This window comes from Geotrypetes seraphini, chromosome 3, assembly GCF_902459505.1.
Source record: "Geotrypetes seraphini chromosome 3, aGeoSer1.1, whole genome shotgun sequence".
In the NCBI taxonomy this organism is placed as follows: domain Eukaryota; kingdom Metazoa; phylum Chordata; class Amphibia; order Gymnophiona; family Dermophiidae; genus Geotrypetes; species Geotrypetes seraphini.
In genome coordinates, this window is record NC_047086.1 from 300,797,025 (window position 1) to 300,820,418 (window position 23,394).

Consider the following 23,394-nt stretch of genomic DNA (forward strand, 5'->3'; position numbering starts at 1 on the left):
AAATCCTCAACATAGCCCATGCTGATGTCTGCTAACTCATTTGTATTTCTCTCACTATGGACACCAAGATGGTTATCCTTTCTTGTAGAAGACTTCTGCCTGAGTTATGTCCTGCGGAGCTCCTATGAATTCCAACTGAGACAATGGGCTTGACTGGATTTTGGATAATATATAATGAATCCTACTGACTCCTGGATAGTTATGCCTATGGATATTTGGGCTCCTTCCTGAGATGTGCTCTTAATCAGCCAATCATCCAGCTAGGGAAATACACATTCATGGAGGGCATATAAGTGCCGGCTGCTTTTGGACTAATTTCTTGCTAAATTTATGGAAAAACTTTGAAGTACCAACACCAACCTAGCATCAGCAATAAGAAAACTGTAATGGCTTTTATTTGACATTAAACAGTAGTACTGTTACCTTGCCTGCTTGCTTTGATTTCCAAGCAAAGAGTGTTTGAATATAATCAGCTTTGCCTGACTGCCCTTGATCTTTAAGCTGATGAAACTCTAGATCTAAAGCTTTTAGCTGTTGCTGTAAGTTTGGGTGCCCAGGGAACCCATGCAGTTTGCAGATTGCTAGTATTTCCTCCTGTTTTCCCATGGCTTTTGCACTGCTGAGTTCCTCCATCTCTTCCCTCTGGAAAGTAAATGATTCAATTAATCTTTCCAAGCCATAAAAATTTTAATAAAATTGGTCATACAAGTCAATAGGATACATTGCATAACTCATGGCAACTTTAGTCCTGAAGATGTACAAGCAAAACTACATTTCAAAATAATCAGAATTTGTAAAGAAAAGTTGATTAAAATCCTTGAAATAAAAGGCTACTGGGCTGATTCCGGTTGGCCCAGGCGCCTCAGGCTTCACCTGTGGGTGGGGTTTGAGCCACCTGGGCCAAGCAGGCCCTAAGGCCCGCCATTCGAGGGAAGGCGGGCCTGCCGGACGGACGGGCTTGGGGGGGGGGGGCGGGAGCGGTTGGGGGTTCCCCCGTGGGGGCGATTGTGGTAGGGGGGTGCATTGAGGACAGGAAGGATCCTTCCTGCCCGTATCTTAGTGGGGGTGGGGGGTAGGGGGGTTGCCTGGGCAGGAGGGGTTGGGCTCTCTCCTGCCCAGATCATTCTCGGCGGGGTGGGGGGTCGCTGGGCCAGGAGGGCTTGGTCTCCCTCCTGGCCCGATCGTTGCTGGGGTGGGGATGGGGATTCTGTAATCGGTGTTCTTTTTGACAGACACCGGTTACAGAATCCAGCTTTTAGGCGAAGGACTGGCCCTTCCTTCGCCTAAAAGCCCTTGTTTTGGACGTTTGGGACTTAGGCTTTTTTTAGGTTGATTATACGATGTAAGTTTAGATGTAGTCATGGTCTGAGCGTTTAAACAACTGAACATAGAGACAGGCCATTAACAAAAAAAACCTCCTTTTGGACGTTTGTTTTGATAATGGACATTTTCCCTGCTTCTACTTTCAACGTTTAGGACCTTAGGCTAAAAGGGGACTTAGACTTTTTTTTTTATTATGCCCCTCCATGGGAACAATTTTTAGACTCCTCACCTAGTGCAACATCTAGGGGTACTTTGAAAATGCAGAGCTTGCACTTATTTAGTTTATATAACACTTTTTGTTACAACATCAGTGCAGTGTACATCAATTTAAAAGGAAAGGAATGCCAATAATTAAAGTATAAAGAAATGAAAAAATATATATAATTTAGTTACTGTATAATCTGATGTCCAACTAAGGATTAAAAGCATATCATAAAATAAAATTAAAAAGGAAATGCCAATCCAAATAGATAAGTTTTTAAAGAAGCTCTAAATTTAGTATAGGTAGGCTCACAGTGAAGTTCATTAAGAAGAGAGTTGCATAAATAAGGTACCAATGCAAAAAAGGCAGAGTTTTGAGTAGATTTTAATCTAACCAAATGAATAGATGGTACTTTCAATCTATTTAAAGTTGATGACTGAAATGATCGGGGAGGTTTATATAGAACAAGTAATTTTGCAAGATAATCAGGTTGCCCACTGGTCAGCCAAAGTTAATGCTTTATGCATCAGCTTGAATTTTATCGGAAGCCAATGATATTCCTTAAACAACGGAGTAACATGATCATACCTATGAGCATTTGTAATAACTCTAATGACAGTGTTTTGAACTGTCTGTAGTTTCTTAAGAGAAACCTGAGGAAGTCCTGTATAGATAGTATTACAGTACTCCAATTTTGACATGACCAATGCATAAACAAGAGATTCTCTATATATGAGTGTCTATATATGATTATAACGAGTGTCTATATACGATTATATAGAACGTATCATGTGCAAAGAATAGAAACAAGATTTAACTACCAAGACCAACTGAGGATGAAAAGTCAGAGCTGTATCTAGATTGACTCCTAAATACTTTATAGAATTTTGAAGTTCTGTAGGATGAGATTGTAGGAATGGAGACTCCACTGGAGACTGTAAAGAACCAGTAATCCATAAGCCAGTAGTTTTTTTGAGGATTTAGTATTAGTTTATTTTGTGAAATCCATTCATCAATCATATCTAAACATGCTTGTAAAGAACTCAAATCAGGTTTTTTTTTGGATTTTGGGTAGATACCAACAAAATATCATCAGCATAGATATAGCATTTGATCTGATGCTCCTGAATTCTCAAAGCAAGAGGACTTAAGAAGATATTGAATAACAAGGGTGATATTGACCCTTGTGGGACACCACAAGAAAGGTGATAAGTTGATGAACAAGAGGCGTCAAACGAAACTTTAAAAGTTCTCTCCTATAAGAATGTCAAGAGGAAGATGTTTACAGAACTATCTTCTTAGCAGCAAGCAGCCTCATATTGGAAAAGAGTCCTGCACAGGACTTCATGGCGGCACAACCGCTAGCAAACGCTTTCAATGTGGGACTCTTATCCAATATGAGGCTGCTAGCTGCTAAGAAGATAGTTCTGTAAACATCTTCCTCTTGACAAAGCTGAAGGAGAAACATATATCGTGTCATGCAATTACTGTGTCAAGGAAGTTTTTGAATTTTGACAAGATGAACTGTAAAGATTGTTGGACTGATGAATTATGACTATGATTTTTGAATTTTGGTTTTTGTCTTTTTGTTTTTTGAATTGTTGATTTTTTGATGTGATTGGGGAGCACTAAGAACTTTTGGATTTGCAGCTGAGCCCAGGACGTAACAACTATCCCAGCAGAGATAAGTACTCCTCTACTCTTATTTATTTATTGTTTTTAAACTATCATATTTATTGGTAGGGAGGGAGGAGTGCAATGATGTATTCAAGCCTGAACTGGTAGAGTCCTGAGCTCGCATATCTTATTGTTCGCACTGGCTTTCATTGAGCACTATTAATTATTTATTAAGATTTATTTATAGTATTTAAAATTAGAAATTCTCTTTTTGAAGAAGTTTTGAAACTAAATACCACTAAAACAAAACTTTTATGGTTTGGTCCTAAATTATCACTTTTATATGGAGAGATATATTAATTACTACACTGTGATACTCTGTTTAAACAAATACCTTCTATAATCACAGCTCAACTTGCACTAATATTGTATTTAATTAAATATTGTGAAAACCTCGAGTCGGGGGGACAAGGACACATTATGGAGGAGTAACAGTGGTTGTTTTTAGCACACTATAAGCACGAGATAATTTATTCACCGCTGAGGATCATTATTGGGATCATACCATCCGATCTACAGATAAGTTTTTTCAATCTGGATTTTTATGCAATATCTAGTTGGATGGTCAGGGGACAGTGAAAAACAATGATGGTCCCCCAATGAACCCCAGTTTGGTGTTATCACCAGTCACGGGTTTTGGGTCTGAGGTTTTCACAATATTTAATTAAATACAATAGTAGTGCAAGTTGAGCTGTGATTATAGAAGGTATTGGTCCTAAATTATACAGATTACTATCTTTCCTGCGGTTAAATTCCGGTGATACTCTGAAGATTGAATTCTCATCTAGAATCCTGGAGTTTGTTTTGGATTCTACTCTTTCTCTGTCTAACCAGATTAATAACATAACAAAAAAATGCTTCTTTAGTCTTTGGTTATTGAGAAGGGTTCACCATTTCTTCCATCAGCAGCATTTTGCTGTTTTGGTTCAGGCTATTATACTGGCTCATTTGGATTACGTAAACTCCCTCTCTATCAGTTTAAGCAAGTGCAACATGAAGAGGCTGCAACTTATTCAAAACACAGCGGCCAAATTAATATTTGGAAAGAGTAAATATGATCATGTTACTTCTTTGTTAAAAGCCTTGCATTGGCTTCCAGTCTATTGGAGAGTCCAATTCAAATGTGCCAGTATTATAATCAAAATCCTATATGGGATTTTTTTCCCCCATTGATTACTAGGGCAGGGGTGTCAAAGTCCCTCCTCGAGGGCTGCAATCCAGTCGGGTTTTCAGGATTTCCTCAATGAATATGCATGAGATCTATTTGCACTGCTTTCATTGTATGCTAATAGATCTCATACATATTCATTGGAGAAATCCTGAAAACCCGACTGGATTGCGGCCCTCAATGAGGGACTTTGACACCTCTGTATTAGGGGAATCAAAGCTTTAGGTAGGATCTATCATTCTTTGACATTATCCCTTGTAAAAATTTAGAATGATCTTCCTACAGAAATGAGACTCCTTCCTTCTCTGATAATCTTTCGGAAAACATTAAAGACTTATCTATTTCAAAAATCTTTAACTGACAAATAAGGGATTGCAATTGATGACTTCCTTGTCCAATTATTCATTTTCCTTGTTCTTTTAGTAACTTTTTGTGAACCGGATCGAGCCCCATAGTTGGGATGACTCGGTATACAAGACTAAGGTTTGGATTGTATTGGATTGGATTGAATATACCGTAGGTGGTGGAGACGGTCAGTGGAATTCAATCAGGTAGGGACCTTCCTAACTAGTTGAATCCTTTTAAATGTTCATTCTATGTTTGCACATTTCAATTAAAATAAAATGTTTGCTTACTTTAACATTGTATAAGTACAGGTTTGTATAGTAGGCTATACATAAAGCCAATATTTAAATTAAATACAATTTATGTGCTACCTTGAGTTAGAAAATTGGCCAAGATTGTAGAGCTGACAAGTATGTATTAATAACAATACATTAAGACTTACTTTTTTCTTTAGTCCATGTATCTCTGCTGCATAGTAATGCTCTTCTAACACAAGGCCAAGTTTGAAATGGAGGTTGGCATCCTTTGGTTTGAGTTTGATAGCTGATGCATAGACAATTGCAGCTTGATGCAGGGCATCCAGAGGTAACAGCTGTTCCTCATAAGAATACACATCCCCTGTAATTCCCAGTAATACAATACATGTGTAAATCTGTTTCCTCTGTCAATTAACATTTCCCTATATAAAAATATCACAGTTTTCACAACCACCAAGGGCTCCTTTTATCAAGGCGCACTACGGGGGTTAGCGCATCGGACATTTCATCATGCGCTAACCCCTGCGGCAAGCCTAAAAACTACACCTTGTCAATGGAGGCGTTAGCAACTAGCACGGCAGGCAGTTGAACGTGCGGTATTCCGCACGTTAACCGCCTACTGCACCTTGATAAAAGGAGCCCCAAATCTTTCAAAATCTAGAAAAATATAAAGCTCAATTTTGCATATTACAAGACACTTTAATATAGTGCTTCTTAAAAGGAACCATTCCAGTAAAGGGTATTAATCACTTAGGTCCAGATTCTATATAGGACGCCCGGTCTTAGAAGCCGACGGGTGTCCTATACAGAATCGCGCCTAAGCCTGCCTAAAAAGAACCTGATTCTCTGACCAACGATGATGTTACAGACGCCAGTTAAAGAATCGGGTTGCCGTTGAGCTTATCACGGCAAGGAATCTCCCTGCTGCAATAAGTTTAGCGGCAACCTGTCCTCACCAGGCTGCAGCGGTAAGAACTCTAACACTCATAGGAATTCTATGAGCGTCAGAGTTCTTACCGTCACAACCGAAACTAAAAATGCTAGCATGGCTTTGTAAAGGAGGGGTATAATTTTTTCAAGTACGTTACTCCTGAAGTTTTTTTACCCAAGCAAATCATTTGAATATTGTCCTCTTGCCAGGCAATATTCGGTTTTATGGAAGGCAGTATTTTTTTTAAACAATGGTTGCCATGGGCTAAATTAGACCCATATATTCCATGCCAGGCTATATCTGGTAACTGGCACTGAATCTCCAGGTTTTGGGTGGCCATCAGACATTATCCAGGCACCGCTGATATTCAGAGCTGGTACCAAGATAGTTATTCTGGCAAGGCAGGGCTGCCATTTATGTAGTCTTACTTGCTTGGATAGTTCTCTAGGCCTCAGGTAACAAATCTCCACAGGGCCCAAATAACTTCCAGATCTGCTTATGCTTTGCCCCGAATCACCCCGGCACTAACCTTAGAATATTATGGCAATCTGTGCAGACATTCACTGGCAATCTAAATACAACTGAATATCAGTGCCAAACAATGTTCCCTCTAATTTTTCATAGGCTGTGTGTGCAAAAAATTTCATCTGTGCGCATTTTAAATAAAAACTAAATTTGTGTTCGCTATAAAAATGATTGCCAGAGGGCCCGGAGTTCAGTTATGGGCATTTATGGGCAGGTCTTTGAGTTTAGTCTGAATTAACGAAAACACAATGTAATTTTAGTTACACTTTATGTTAGTTACACTTTATGTAACATAAAGTCTCATTTCAATAAACATAAATTATGTTTCATTGAAATTAGAGAATGACACGGTGGCAGTTTACCCGCGGCCACCGCATTTAGCCACGGGTAACCCGCCAAAACGGGGAACGAAAACTAGCAGTCGCTGCGGGGACGGGGACAAGGCCATTCACCGCCCCGTGGAGCGGTGAATGGTCTTGTCCCTGCAGTGAGGCATGAAGGATCGCGCAGTCCCCGCAGCCCACACCCGCCTGCCCAATCGATCCTAGTGATTAGCCAGCTCTCTCCCTTCTCGTAGGTTTTATTTTTCAGCGAACCGCACGCTATCAAAGAGCCGCGCACCCGCTGATGCTCAGTTTTGATCTTCTGCTCTGATGCAATTGGAAACAGGAAGTTGCAGCAGAGCAGAAGATTGAACACTGAGCAGCCGCGCGTGCGCGGCTCTTTGGAAAAGTGTGCAGGTCACCGAAAAAGAAAGCCTGCAAACTAAGGTGAGGAGAAGGGAGAGAGCTGGCTAAACACTAGGATCGATTAGGCAGGTGGGTGGGGGCTGCGGGGACCGTGCGATCGCCTGTGTTCCCGGCTCAAACTGGAAGGAGGGAGTGAAAGGGAAAAGGATTCTGGGCCAAGGGGATGAAGACGGAAAGAAAAACCCACAGCAGGAAAGAAAGGGAAGGACAGGCAGGTGAGCCAGATGCTAGAAGCAGGGGGAGGGGGGAAAGAAAGAGGGAAAAAAGCTAGATGGGATTGAAAAGAAGAGACACACTGGTATGGAAGAGGAAGATAGGGGAAATCTGGACACAGGAAGGTAACAGAAAGAGGGGAAATTATGTGCATGGGACATAGGGACAGAGACATAAAGGGGACATGCCATGGGGATGGTATATGGACACAGGGGGGGGGGGGAGGCAATGGCAGATACATAGGGGAGATATTAGAAATGGGGAAAATAGGAGCACAGAAACGAGATGGTTTGTGGGGATGGGATAGGGACCGAGCTCGCAGGCTCCAGTGGCTTGCACAAATTACATTGTAACGTGCCATGAAAATAAGAGGGAGGAAGGTAGATAGATAGGCCACGCGAGAGGAGCTGAAGGGTGGTAGAAAGGAACAGATGGTAAAGGAGGGAGGGAAGGGTGGTGGTGGAAAGGAATAGGACAGACATTGAAGGAGGGTGGAGAGGAACAGACCCTGAAAGGAAATGTGGAAGATAGAATGGGAAGAAGACAGATGCCAGACTATGGGGGAGTGGAGGGAAGAAGATGGGTGCTAGACCAATTGGGGGTGGTGGTGAAGGGAGAGGCACAGTAACAGCAAATGGAAGACGCAGAGAGAAGACACACAGTGGATGGAAGGAATTGAATGAGAAGATGTGGAAAGCAGAAACCAGACAACAAAGGTAGAAAAAAAATTATATTTATTTATTTTTTGCTTTAGGATAAAGTAGTATATTAGTTTTGTTGATAAAAATTTATAAACAAAGCCCTGCCAGCTGAACATCTCTTTCTCTAGTTCAGCAGCAGGAACTTTGATTTATAAGAAAGGAATAAGCTAAATATTACAGTACTAAGGCTTATATGGATGCAGCGGGGACAGTGACGGGGCGGTGAATGGGATGGCAGTGGCGGTGACGGGGCAGTGAAAGGGATGGCGGTGACGGTGACGGGGCGGTGAAGGGAACGGCGGTGATGGGGCGGTGCAGACGATGGTGGACCGGGGACGGGGCGGTGATGGGGACAGATTTTTTCCCCGCGTCATTCTCTAATTGAAATGTTTCATTGAGCGCTACCTATAAATAAGGTATCATTGTACTTCATACTTAAAATTTAGAAAATAACAGCAATTTAGTTTTCAAAGTTTTTCCCTGCGATCTTTCATATTTATCCAGTCCGAATAAATTCTATCAAGATCTGTTGAGCCTCCATCTTGAAGGTGACTCTTAACACGCATCAGCATTTCCAAATGCTCTAAATGTAAATGATTCCTTTGTTTAGTCTTCAAATTGTTCATTAGACTAAAACCACACTCACAATCTGAACTAGATGCTAAGAATGTGGCACCAATGTCCATCAATTTTGCTAAATCTGCAAATTGATCATTCTGAAATGCAAATTTCATCATATCTGGAAAGCTGTTTATCAGATTGCTTTTAATTTTTTCTGCAACAAGGAATTTAAAGTCATTGTATTGCTGAATAATAACACTTTCCTCCGGAAGAAATTGTTTATACTTTAAACAAAGAGATCTGATATGTTCATTTCCGAAGTCAAAGTCGCATTGTGATATTGATGTACAGTCAAAAGCAGACCATTCCTCAACTTCATTTTCAGGAAATCTTTCACCCAGATGCAAACATAGGATGTTGATGAAGGTTAATATGGAATTAGTATCCACTGAAACTTTTTCTCCAGACCTCATCCTGTTGTCAAGAAGACTGTTGACTTTATCACTCCACTTAACCTTGTTGCCTAAGTATTGCATTCAAAGTTTGTTCAATTTACCCTGTGCAAGATGATAAGCTTCCAATGGTGTCAAACCACATTTTTGAAATGCCATGGTTAAGGAAGCCAGTTCTGATAAGACATCATTCAAAACTTCAAGTGTAATATGAAATTGTTCACTGTTCAGCTTCTTATAGCAGTACTTTGCAATAGGATCATTATATTTGTCTTCAAAATATTTTAACAGGGGATCATAATTTCGAATAATTGCTTTAAGTGCAAAGTGTCTAAATAACCAGCACACTTCATTCAGAGGTCTGAAAGCAATTGATTCACATTTAGATGCATCTGCTATTTCTTGAAATTTGCATCGTTTAGTAGAAGACCGACAGAACACCGTGTACACAGTTCTCATTACAGTTTCTACTTCTTTCATCAATTTTACTTCTTTCCATGAATCAGAAAGTCCCAAATCTTCCCGATGTGCAACACAATGTTGCTGCACTAAATGTGGAATGTCTTTTCTCAGCTGTGCTGCAACACCATCTATTTTGCCCAACATAACAGAGGCACCATCAGAGGTGAACATTTTATTCAGGTCAAGTTCATGTTTCCTATAGAATTCCCTAATTGCTGTTACTATTGATGTAGCATCACATTCTTCCAACTGTAGCATCCCACCAAATGATGTCCTATACTCATTTGAATTGACTGGTCAATTCAAATGATGCCATTGATAATTCCAAGAAATTCAAACGCATAGTTTTTGCTTCTCCAGCTGTCAGGTATACTAACATACTTCGCCATGTGCTCATTGATATCTTGAACAGAGAGCATTGAGATATTCATCTTAATGGCCAGCACAACACTGTCGACAAGAACCTTAATTTCATCAGGACTGGAACGCTTCCGTTCATTACTAATTTGCCTGTTTTCTTTTTTGGTTGGGCTTTCAAGCAACATGTTAACCAGTCCCCCTCTTATAATTCAGATTTTTACTTCTGAGTTCCTAATACTGTCGGCATGAGATTTACTTGATAGATGGCGTTTCAGAAAGTCCAGTTTCCAAACATCATCCCATATTTTTCCAGTAGAGAATTTTCCAGTTGCTTGGCATTTTGACAATAACAACACAGAACTCCATCGTCTTCGTCATAGGTAAATATTTCACACAGTCGAACACGCATTGTATTTCGAGATTCCGGTGTCTCCATTTCAACAATTTCTTCAAGCCATTCAGACCTAAAAGCTGTTGCAGCTCTCGTGCGTTTTACACTTTTCACCATTCGCGGCAGTGGCGTACCTAGGGGGGGGGGGGGGGGGGCGGGCCGCCCCGGGTACCAGCCCTAAGGGGGTGTTCCCGGCCTTGCCGTTCAGTCCCCCGCCACCCCCGAAGGACCGCTCGCCCCACTGACCTTCCTGCACCACCTGTGAAGCAGCCCGCAGCAGGATCGCGAAGTCAGCGTCAGCATCCCTGCGCTGCTTCCTGCGCCGCGATCCCGCCCCTCCTCTGACGTCAGAGGAGGGTCGGGACCGTGGCGCAGGAAGCAGCGCAGGGATCGCTGACGCTGACTTCGCGATCCTGCTGCGGCTGTTCATAGGTGGTGCGGGGAGGCCAGGGGGGCGAGCGGTCCTTCGGGGTGGGTCGGGGCATCAGGCCTTCAGGATGGGGCGGGCGGGCAGGCAAGCAGGCTTTCAAGGGGGAGGGGGTGACAGGCAGGCAGGCAGGCCTTCAAGGGGGGACAGGCCTTCGGGGGGGGGGTGCAGACCTTCAAGGGGGGCAGGCCTTCAAGGGGGGCAGGCAGGCCTTCAGGGGGGGGCAGGCCTTCGGGGGGGGTGTAGGCCTTTGGGGGGGTGCAGACCTTCAAGGGGGTGCAGGCCTTCAAGGGGGGGAACAGGCCTTCAAGGGGGGAAAGGCAGGCAGGCCTTCAAGGGGGGGACAGGCCTACAAGGGGGGGGGGACAGGCCTACAAGGGGGGGGACAGGCCTACAAGGGGGGGACAGGCCTACAAGGGGGGGGGACAGGCCTTCAAGGGGGGGTGCAGGCCTTCAAGGGGGGTGCAGGCCTTCAAGGGGGAGACAGGCCTTCAAGGGGGGGAAAGGCAGGCAGGCAGGCCTTAAAGGGGGGACAGGCCTACAAGGGGGGGGACAGGCCTACAAGGGGGTGGGACAGGCCTTCAAGGGGGGGACAGGCCTTCGGGGGGGTGCAGACCTTCAAGGGAGTGCAGGCCTTCGGGGGGGGGGGTGCAGTCCTTCAAGGGGGTGCAGGCCTTCAAGGGGGGGAAAGGCAGGCAGGCAGGCCTTCAAGGGGGGGACAGGCCTACAAGGGGGGGAGAAGCTACAAGGGGGTGGTACAAGCCTTCAAGTGGGGGACAGGCCTTCGGGGGGGGGGTGCAGACCTTCAAGGGAGTGCAGGCCTTCGAGGGGGGTGGTGCAGGCCTTCAAGGGGGTGCAGGCCTTCAAGGGGGGACAGGCCTTCAAGGGGGGAAAGGCAGGCAGGCAGGCCTTCAAGGGGGGACAGGCCTACAAGGGGGGGGGAGAAGCTACAAGGGGGTGGGACAGGCCTTCAAGTGGGGGACAGGCCTTCGGGGGGGGTGCAGGCCTTTGGGGGGTGCAGACCTTCAAGGGGGGGACAGGCAGGCAGGCCTTCAAGGGGGGGACAGGCCTACAAGGGGAAGGGACAGGCCTTCAAGGGGGTGCAGGCTTCAAGGTGGGACAGGCAGACCTTTAAGGGGGGACAGGCCTTTGGGGGGGGACTATGATTTAGAAGTACACGGAGGGAAGGGGGTGTTCAAAGAGACATGCATATGCCAAACTTTGGGGGGGAGGAAGAAATAATGGGTCTGAAAATAGAGGAGAGGGAGAGAGATGATGGACCATGGGATTTAGGGAGGGAAGGAACAGAAAGGGAGAGAAATTGGACACAAGGGATGGTGTGGAGGAGGGATAGAGATACTGGATAGGAGGGTAATTAGGAAAAGAAACGGAGAGATGGTGGACTCTGGGATGGTGGGGAAGGAGGGAGAGATGCCGGATGAAAGGGTATTTAAGAAAAGGTGGATCTGTGGAGGGAGATGAAAAAAAGGAAAGATACCAGACTTCCTGGGAAGGGAAGGGAAATGGAAAGGGAGGACAGAGTTGGCAGATGGATGGTTAGTATGCAGAAAGAAGGAGACCCTGGCAAGCAAGTTATCAGAAGAAAACCAGAGCCTTGGACCAACAAGATTTGAAATATAACCAGACAACAAAAGGTAGAAAAATTAATTTTATTTTCTGTTTTGTGATTATAACATGTCAGATTTGAAATGTGTATCCTGCCAGAGCTGGTGTTGGACTGCAAACGTGAGCTAGGATTTAACAGAAAGAGGAAAAGTCCTTTTTGTTTCTTTATTTTATTTACACCACAGCGCCAGTGTGGTTAGGAGAAGCCAAAGGGGGTGAAAAAGCTATAAAACCCACCAGGAGTTTTGAAAAAAATCACCCAACTGGGCAGGAAAATCGAATTGAAAAACCAATTCAATAGGGCTGAATCGAATCAAAATTTTTTTTTCCTGTATCTGGCAGCATTAGTTTGCGCTACTGTCTTAGACTTTAGGACCTGGGATTGGGGAGAGATGGCATCCTCAGTACTTTATAATGCAAGTGAAACGAGGATTTGGTCAGACTTTTGAAGGGTCTGCAGAAAAAAAATATTGTATAGGCCGGGGACATGAGACAGCAGGAAATGGGAACTTTTCTTCCTTCTATTTTTGTGAATGGAAAGGCTGAGGATGTCAGAGAGGTCAGTTAAAATATGTGCTTTATAAGAAAATATAATAATGTGTTTTATAAAGTTTATAGCATAGCTGGCCTACCCAGTGAGGTGTTCCTAGTGGTGATGGTGGCAGCGTGTCAATGTGTTGAGAGGAAGAGGTGGTCTGGGAAATTCTGCTGAGCAAACTCCGGGCCCATTTCCACCCCCCAGTTAGTCCACTCCACTCAACTGATTCACACACTGAGTGGGTCTTTGGGTGTTGTTTTGGGATCTCTTCCAGTGGTTTATCTCCTTCTGGTCCAAGGAAGGAAACTTTGTTATCCTTAGCATTGACCTACAGAATATGTTTGTAACAGCGCTGCTTGTGTGGCATTAGGCTATGTAGTGATCGAAAGAAAAAAACAGACCTTTGCACATTTTTGCACTATATGGTGGGTGTATGAGGAGATTCACATTTCCTGCACAGCTAAGTCCATGTGAAGTTACCTTGTGCTGTATTTGACATCTAGCAAGGTCTCTGTTTGAAAGGAAAGATCTAAACTTAAAAATGAAGTGGCCAGAAGTTATGGTAAAAGCAGATAGTGTAGCTGGTTTTAAGAAAGATTTGGACAAATTCCTGGAGGAAAAGTCCATAATCTGTTATTAAGACATGGGGGAAGTGTCTGCTTGCCCTGGATCGGTAGCATGGAATGTTGCTACTCTTTGGGTTTTGACCAGGTATTAGTGTCCTGGATTGGCTACCATGAGAATGGGCTACTGGGCATGATGGACCATTGGTCTGACCCAGTTAGGCTATTCTTATGTTATGTTCTCATCTGTAGGGGCCTTTGTTTTCACTTCTTATTTTAATGTATTTTTTTTCTGGGAACTTATCAGTGTTTTTTATAATGGGAACAAAAATGGAAGAGAATTAATGTGTGTGGAATGGGGGGTAACTAATTTCTTCAGCTAAATAATTCAATCCACTTCAAACAGACATAGGAGAACTTGTGCACCATTCACACACCCTCCAACCAAAAACGTCAAAAGAAAAAAACTGTTCGACAACCTCCTAGCCATTCGAGCTGCAACACTCGACCCCCAACTCTACAACCAATTGATATCAACCACAGACTGCAAAACCTTCAAAAAGAAATAAAAACCCTTCTATTCAAAAAACACATAAAACCGAACTAACACAATCAGAACTGTCCCAAGCATCACCTGCAACTACTCCATATGTACTTCTAATGTCATGACAATTTAGACATAATTTATGTTATGTTATGTTTGGAATAATGGTTACATATATGAGGTTCAATAAAAGAAAATTTTCACTGCCTGTTTCTATTCTGACCATTTATTCCATTTCATGGTTATTGCAAAAAAAAAAAAAAAAAAAAAAATTTTTTTACATGGGGGGGGGGGGGGGGGGTGTCAAAAAATGATGGGCCCCGAGTGCCACATACCCTAGGTACGCCACTGATTCGCGGTTTAGACATTTTAAGAGTTATATCTGGTTGCAATTTAATAAATGAATACAGTTATACAACTGCAGTACCATGTTGCACACTACGATTCCACAAAATAAACAATATGGTGGAACTTCAGGAAGTCAAAGAATCAGAAGTGTTTCATATCCTATGGGCCATAGGCTATGGCCCTATGGGGCACATGACGTGTCAAGTTCAACTGCCAAAGATAACGGAATCACGTGAATGACTTAAAATTTATATTATAGCGCTTCAATAAATGTGATAAATGGGAAATCGGAACAGCTGGTCTTCTGCAACATTTCATTTTAGCAGTGACAATCATTTTAGGCAAAAATTTATTTTTTTGTTCACGCTATTTTAATTTGTGTGCTTGGGTTCGGCAAGTTGTGTGCGCGCGCACAAGCACACAGCTTAGAGGGAATAGTGGTGCCAAACCTTGTTGGTATCATTTAACCCAGTGTATCTCAAAATGTGTGCCGAGATACACTAGTGTACCTCCTGAGATTCCAAGTCTGACGTAGCACACTGAGGAGGAAGAGAGATATCTGCCAGCTAACTTCCCTACGCGGTACAGCGCCAGTGCTGCCTGATTTACTGAAGGCCTGCATGTTTCCTCCTGTCTCTAGCATCCTCCAGTTTCCCCCATGGCCACCAGGTCTCACTTTTAAAGCTAATTACAGCAGCCTACAGAGGATCGCTAGTATGTAAAATGATTTTATTTTCAATATAGTGATTGAAATGTGTCAGTTTTGAGAATTTATATCTGCTGTGTATATTTTGTGTATATGAAAAATGAATGGAAAAAATTTCATTACAATTAGGATGGGATTTAGGGCAGAGCTTGGGTGGGCCTAGGGAGGTCTGTGGTTGGGGTACTCAGTTGATATTTGTTAGACTTAAGGGGTACTTAGCTTGAAGTAGTTGAGAAACACTGCTGTGGGCAATCAGCTGGCGCCAGTGCTTCTCCTTCTCTCCGGCCCTCTTCCCTGCTGGCACCTCTTACTGGCATCTCACGGCCCATCTGGAAGGCCTCTGCACATCGCGAACATCGAAGTGATGATGTCACACATATGTGTGATGTCATCACAGCGACGTCCGTGCACTTCTGGGTGTCTCAAGTCGTGGCCACTACCTTTAGTATGCCATGGCTTGAGAAAGTTTGAGAGACAATGATTTAACCAGATAGGTACCCTCCTACCTGGTTAAATCATGCTGAATATTGACCCCTAGTGGACTCTAGAAACAGACAAACAGCATAGTGCAGTGTTTTTTGTCACTATAATAAAATCTTTACCTGGTTTTGGAAGCTTTTGTCTGTAAAGATTAATCTGCTCCTCAGCCTGAGTACAAAGTTTGTCAGCAGAAGTCTCTCCAAATACTTGTTGAAGCTTCTTCTCCCAATTTCGTTCCTGAAACGAGTTTCTTATTTTATTAAGATAGACTTATATGAAATATTTAAGGCACATATATAGTTCCAAAACCTTTCCTGTTTAATTATTGGGGGGGGGGGGGGGGAACCTTAAAAGGGCAATTCTACAGTATAACAGGGTGCTTACTGTTACATGACACTTGTGTTACTATTCCCAAAGCTTCAGAAGCCATAAACATGATGGAGCACTGGATGACAAACTTTAGGCTCAAACTTAATTCAGAAAAAACAACTTTCTTCGTTGCTTCACCACATCCGCTTGACACCAAATCACCACTAAGTATCAATAAACTTAGTTACCCTATCCAGCCCACCATTAAGATACTAGGTGTAACTTTGGATCAATGCCTAACCATGAAAGACCAGGTAGACTCCTTAATCAGAAAGGGATTCTTTACTCTCTGGAAACTCAGATCCATTAAAGCTTACTTCGATACATCGGCATTCAGAACCCTAGTCCAATCCCTCGTACTAAGTCTACTTGACTACTGTAACATCGCTTATTTAGCAATTTCCCAAAAGAATATGCAACTGATGCAATTGATGCAAAATGCAGCAGTCAGACTGATCTTTGGGCTGAGGAAGTTTGACCACGTGACACCCTACTACCGGCAGCTGCATTGGCTGCCAATGGCGGCGCGCGTAAAGTTTAAATTTGCCTGCTTCTGCTTTAAAGCACTACACGGACTTGCCCCTAAATACATAACTGACCTTTTCTTCTTCTTAGCCAACAGACACAAGAGAAGCTCACATTCCAATTTCGTTTCCCCCCCAGTTCGAGGTTGTAAACTGAAAAAACATCATGAACACCTTCTCTCACACCAAGCAGCATCATGGGGTAAAGACCTAGAACAACTGCTTTCGCCCACTACTTATGGGGAATTTAGAAAACGTCTAAAAACATACTTGTTCCTAAAGCATCTAGACAACTGATCCTCTCTTCTCTCTCCCCTCTATAGCGATTAACTTGTCCTTTTGATCACTCTCTCCTCAAAAATGAATTTCCTGTCCTATTAATTCTCTTTCTTCCTCCCCTCTTAAAGTCAATTCAATTTGTTACCTTTGCTTAATCTTCTGTAAACCGCATAGAACTTTACGGTATTGCGGTATATAAGCTGTTATTATTATTATTATTAATGTACAGAAAGCTGGGACTTAACATGCATAAATGGCAGCAAAGTGATTGAGCTCTATTCTGTGTAGCATAGCTTATAAATGCAGTGATGGAAGCATTAACATGAGAAGAACATGGGAAGGGTATGGGTAGGGCTGCCACTTGTGCATGCAACTTTCAGAATTCAGTAAGTTATACTCACCCTTGCTTCATATCTACAGTTAAACTAGCTGTATGGCTAATATTAACTGCAAGTGCCCAAATATAAGGTTGATACTGGGTTATGATAATATTTATTATAAAATCTGGATGCCCAGATGCATTACAGAATAGGCTGTCATGCTGTGGCACTGAGGCACCTAAAATGTCCAGTGACCAAAGTGCTTTGACTATTGCAGAAATCATTGGAAAATGTACTGTGCCTTTTATAGTGTACTAAAAGGCTTTAAGGATAATACCTATGCTTAATAAGCATTAACGTGTATTAATGTTGTTGTTAAGTTCAAATCTTGGGAGTTCTATAATTCTATAATGTTCTATAATAGTTCTATAGTTCTATAATGTTGTTGTTACCAATATCCACACAACATAAGGATTAATTGCAAACATGGTAAAATTATGTCTTTTATTTCATAATTTCCTTTCCTTTAGTCCAGTGTTTCACAAGTTGGCCCTGGAGTATCCCCTTGCCAGTCAGATTTTCAGGATATCCAAAATGAATATCCGTGAACTTGATTTGCAAATCTCTTTTATGCATATTCATTGTGGATATCATTAAAACTAGACTGGCAAGGGGGCACTCCAGAACCGACTTTGAAAACACCGCTTTAGTCAACTGCACCATTCTGAACAAGTGGTGTTATCTCCTCCTACCAGCAGATGGGGGTAGAGAAAAAAACCTGGCCTTTTCCAGTGAACTCACCAGCATAACCTGCTGGTGCTTAGGGAAATCTCCAGTATGCATTAGCCAGAAGGCCTCTTTGTAATGCATACCCATGCCTCATCAACCACTGCATCTTCAATGATCACCAAGTGAACATAACACAAGAGTGTCACTTGCTACCCTGCATTTCTAAGAATTGCCTCATTGTTTTTGTCTCATCCTGAATTTTTCTCCTATTTATTTTAATGCAAAGTGAAAGAGCAGAGCACTTCAAAAGCCCCAGGCTATAGTCTTCCAAGGGCGACCTTCAGAATGGTGCAATCCACTAAAGGAAAGAAAATGATCAGATTAGACAATTTCATCTTCCTTATCATTTGGCTGCATCATTCTGAACAAGTGGGATGTACTCAAATAGAACTATTGGGTAGAGAAAGAAAAGCTTCCCTGAGAACATCTCTGCCAAAGTCCAAGTGAGCCCTGCGTACCTATCCAACTTGTAATGCTTCACAAAAGAATGAAGCAATATCCATGTCACTGCCCTATAGATCTTGGGGGAAATCTTTCAGACCTCTACCCTCATCAAGTGGGTTTTCAAACATGGAGGTACCAGCTGAGTCCCACAAACATAGGCTGATTCTATGGTCGCCTTGATCCAATGTACAATGGTGGCCATGGAGGGGGCTTGACCCTTTCGAGGGCTATGGAACAGAATGAAAAAACATGAAACACAAAATTCACTTGTCTGCTCCAGGAAATGAAGCAAAATTATCTGGAAGTCTAACTTGTGTAGTCTCTTATCTATAGGCAGTGGCGTACCATGGGGGAGGGGGGTCGGACCACCACGGGTGCATGCTCCAAGGGGGTGCACAGCTGGCTACCCTCCTTATTCTGCCACTGCTGCTTTCCTTAACCAGCAGCAGCGGCAGTAAACTTCAAATCAGGGGTGTCCGCGGCCCAGCTTGTGCTCCCTCCGGCAGGTGTTTAATTTCTGGCCGCACAGGCAAGGTGGGGGGGGGGGAAAGAAATGCTGCTGCTGCACAGGCAAGGGGGGGAGAGAAATGCTGCTGCTGCACAGGGAAGTGGTGGGGAGAAAAGCTGCTGCTGCACATGGAAGGGAAGGGGGAAGAGAGAAATGCTGTTGCTGTAGCACCCAATTGGGGGGGAGAGGGAAGGAGGGAGAAGGAAGACAAGGGAGAGTTGCTGTAGCACCCAATGGGAGGGGGAAAGGGAAGGAGGGAGAAGGAAGACAAGGGAGAGGAACCAGAGATGCCAAGTCCATGGGAAGGAGGGAAAGGAAAGCAGGAAAGGAGATATCAGACCATGTAGGGGGAGGGACAGATGCCAGGGCTTGGTGGGGAGGGAAGGAGACAGATGCAAGTCCAGGGGAAAGGAAGGATAGATAGAGGGAGAGAAAGGAAGAGGAAATGCCAGATAATGGAGGGGGAGGAGGAGTTGGAAGGAGAAAAGAGAGATTCCAGGGCATGGGGGGAGGGAAGGGAAACTAAGGAGACAAATGCCAGACCAGAGGGGGAGGAGGTGCCAGAGGATGAAGGGAGAGAGATGTCAGGGCATGGTGTGGAGTGGGAAGGAAGGAAAGGAGAAGAGAGAGAGATGCCAAAGCATAGGGGAGGGGGTGGAGACAGAAAAATGGAGAGGGGTTGAAGCTGAAATGAATCATGTACAAAGGAGAGAAGGGACACAGTATATTGAAGGGACATAGAAAGAGGGAAGATGCCATATGGAAGAGAGAGAGAATGGTCAGTGGATGGAAGGGGTAGAGAGAGTGTGGGAAGTAAATGGAAGGGGTAGAGAGAGAGGGCAGAAGCTGGGTGGAAGGGGCAAAAGGGGGTGCAGATGTTGCATGGAAGAGAGAGGACAAACGCTGTATAGAAAGAAGAGAGCGAAGAGAAGATGATTAAAGTAGAAATGACAAAAATTAGAAAGATTTTTTGTTGCTTTACTTCCTTATTTCTCATTACAGTGGTACCTTGGATTACGAGCATAATCCGTTCCAGGAGCATGCTCGTAATCCAAAATGCTCGTTTATCAAAGCGAGTTTCCCCATAGGAAATAACGGAAACTCGCTTTGATAGGTTCCCCCCCGAGGCCAGCAGCGCTGCCCCCCCCCCACGAGAACCGGCATTGCTCCCCCCGAAGGCCCCCCCGCAAACCGGCACCCTCCCCCCCGCGATCTGCACCCCCCTGCCGCCATTAGGCACTCCCCCGCCGCCATCGGGCACTCCCTGCCGCGACCTGAGGTCCCCCCCAACCCACCCGAACCCTCTTCTTACTTTGCTGTAGCCTCCACAGCGGCACCAGCACCAGCATGTCCTGTGCGTGGTGCCGATGCCTGAATATCTGCTTCCTGTGCTGGGCCTTGAGAGTTCACGTTCGACGTGAACTCTCAGGCCTTGCTCAAGGCACATGCTCAAGGCCCAGCACAGGAAGCAGATCTTCAGGCACTGGCACCACGCACAGGACATGCTGGTGCCGGTGCCACTGTGGAGGCTACAGCAAAGTAAGAAGAGGGTTCGAGTGGGTTGGGGGGACCTCAGGTCACGGTGGGGGGGGGGTGCCGAATCACGGGGGGGAAGGGTGCCGGTTCTCAGGGGGGGCGCTCGCAAATTGAAGCGCGCTTGGTTTCCGAGGCGTCGATTTTGCTAATGTTTTGTTCGTCTTGCAAAACACTCGCAAACCGGTGCACTCGTAAACCGAGGTACCACTGTATTTATTTTATTTCTATTGTTAATTTGTAAAGTGGTGATTGTTATGTATCAGTTTTTTCAAATTTACATCTACTAGCCTTATATTTTGCACAGTATTAGTGGACATGTAGCACTGTTTCTGTGGTGCTGTGGTGTTACATTGTATGAAAAGTCGGGTTTCTTGATGGTTCAGCTTAACTTTTGTCTACATATTTCTATTTTTAGTTTGTGATTATTCCATATTGCGCGAGGGTGTATAATGTATAGAATTTGAAAATGCCCAGGATTTGTGGAATTGGCTTTAAAACGTTCAAGGTCTTATGGTTCTGCTCATCCAGGAAGGGAAGCAAGAAAGGAGTATAACCAGCAGAAGAAAGGAGGTGTTAATGTTGCTGTAGAAATCATTGGTGAGGCCTCACTTGCTGGTTTTCAACCCACTGAAATTTTCTACAGGCTCAGTATTCAAAGACAGGTAAAACCTTGCTGAGCTGTCTGGCTGTTAATATTCAGTAGCACTTAACTTAGTACCACTAAATATCCCCTCTAACTAGCCATTCCCTTACTAGCTAGGTTAGTGGCAGTCTGGGGGTAGAATTAGGGCAGGGCATTACTTAGCTAGTTAGCAGCAATATTCAGTCTGCTAACTGGTTAAGTAAGCACATACAGTAAGAACAGCAAAAAGGTTTTACTAACTTTATGCACTGAGTTGACCAGGCACTACACTTCTCCCTCCATATCCACGGGGGTTAGGGGCAGAGCCGGCCCGCGAATATTAAAAACCGTGAATAATATTTGGGCCGGCTCTTACCCTCCCCCCGCTTTCTCTCGGCATCCCTTAAGCCTTACCTGGTGGTCTAGCGGGTTTTCGGGACAGGAGCAATTTTCCTATGCTCCTGCCCCATACAGATCACTCATAGGAAATGGCTGCTGTGAGCTCCTGTCGTAGTCTCGGGAGACTACGGGAGCTCACGGCAGCCATTTCCTATGAGTGATCTGCATGGGGCAGGAGCGTAGGAAGATCGCTCCTGCCCCGAAAACCCGCTAGACCACCAGGTAAGGCTTAAGAGGGGTTTAAGAGTTCTTAAAAATAGCCCGAAAAATAAAAATGGATCTAAAAAGAAAATCGCAAATAACCGAATCCGCGGATGCTGAAACCGCAGATTCGGAGGGAGAAGTGTAGTCTGAATATTGGCCAGTGCCTAATGTACCAACCTAATGTAGGTACCTAATGTACCTACCTAACTGGATATTCAATGCTGGGAGCCATGCATGCCCTGACTGAATATCCAGGATTAGTTCAACTCTTGGCTATGAGTGGCTTACAAGATGCTTATGCTACATTGCACTCAACGCATAAACATCCATTTCTCCTGAACTTTAGAGCAGCATCTATGCCAGTAGATTTTGTTTGCTAAAATACTAGTGAACTTGAGACATCCTATATAACAATCAACTTTTATACAGCAGAACTGTAAAGCTCTATGCAGTTTACAAAATAAAAAATTATTACAATTGAATGGAATAGCTTAGTTGCTCAAATATTTAGTAAACAAGTACGTTTTTGCTTAATAAGTTAAAAGGCGATGATATTTTTTAAATTTGTATCCTTTAACAGATTGAAAAATGAAGTATGCATGTGAATGTCTAGTGTGTTTACTATTGAAGAAGAACAGATTTGTAAGATAATTAGGAGTTACTCCAAACATGATTTTATAACAAATACAGCCAAACTTGAACCTTATCCGAGCCTCAATCAGCAGCCAATGCAACTCTTGAAAAAAAAATAAAAAAATACATAACATGATCATACTTTTTCAACTTAAAAATAAGTCTGACTGCTGCATTTTGGACAATTCACAATCTCTGCAAGTTTCTCTGAATGCCTGCCAAGTATATGATGTTACAGTAATGCAGCGAACTGAACATCCTGATCTGGACATTTCAATTCCAAATTCTATGCTCTTTCTACAGTAAAATGAGGCTGTCCAGCATATTTTTCATTAGTCATATAAAATATATTAAAACCTATTATGAGTCTAACTGGGGGGGCTTCTTATTAAAATGTGTGTTATACTTGTACTAGTGTTTAAGCCCGTTACATTAACGGGTGCTAGAATAGATGTGTCTGTCTGTCTTTCTTTCTTTCTTTCTGTATCTCTCTCTCCTTGGCTGCTGTCTGTCTGTCTTTCTTTCTGTTTCTCTCCTTGGTCAGTCTGTCTGTCTTTCTTTCTTTCTGTCTCTCTCTCTCCTTGGCCGCTGTCTGTCTTTCTTTCTTTCTTTCTGTTTGTCTCTCTCCTTGGCCGCTGTGTTTGTCTATCTTTCTTTCTTTCTGTCTCTCTCTCTCCTTGGCCGCCGTCTGTCTTTCTGTCTCTTTCTCTCCTTGGCCACTGTATGTCTTTCTTTCTTTCTTTCTTTCTCTCTCTCTCCCTACCCGTTGTCTGTCTTTCTTTCTGTCTGTCTCTTTCCTTGGCTGCTGTCTGTCTTTCTGTCTTTTTCTCTCCTTGGCCACTGTCTGTCTTTCTTTCTTTCTGTCTCTCTCTCTCTCTCCCTACCCACTGTCTGTCTTTCTTTCTGTCTCTCTCTCTCCCTGCCCGCTTTCTGTCTCTCTCTCTCCCTGGCCCCCAGTCTATCTGTCTTTCTGTTTGTCTCTCTCCCTGGCCCCCTTTGTCTGTCTTTCTTTCTTTCTTTCTGTCTGTCTGTCTCTCTCCACAAATTGTTAAAATTGGTTTTTAAAAATATAAGTTAAAGTCACCTCTGTTTTATCATTTCTATGAAGTATTTCTATCATTTCTTTTTAAATAAAATAGATAATTTATGTATCTTTGGATCAAATCTTAAAGATGCCTTTCAACCCTAGACCAGAGGCTGCAATTGCCATAATCAAAG

General features: G+C 43.5%; 1 protein-coding gene across 1 annotated transcript in view; it reads right to left on the reverse strand.

Moving 5' to 3' along the window:
* LOC117357752 overlaps positions 1 to 23,394 on the reverse strand; it is a 245,966-nt gene that overhangs the window by 124,661 nt on the left and 97,911 nt on the right. Inside the window, exons 8-10 of the mRNA XM_033938800.1 lie at positions 15,672 to 15,786; positions 5,158 to 5,333; positions 424 to 642 (exon numbers count right to left, since the gene is read on the reverse strand). Of these exons, the coding sequence (XP_033794691.1) occupies positions 424 to 642; positions 5,158 to 5,333; positions 15,672 to 15,786 (510 nt within the window). The remainder of the gene's footprint in view (positions 1 to 423; positions 643 to 5,157; positions 5,334 to 15,671; positions 15,787 to 23,394) is intronic.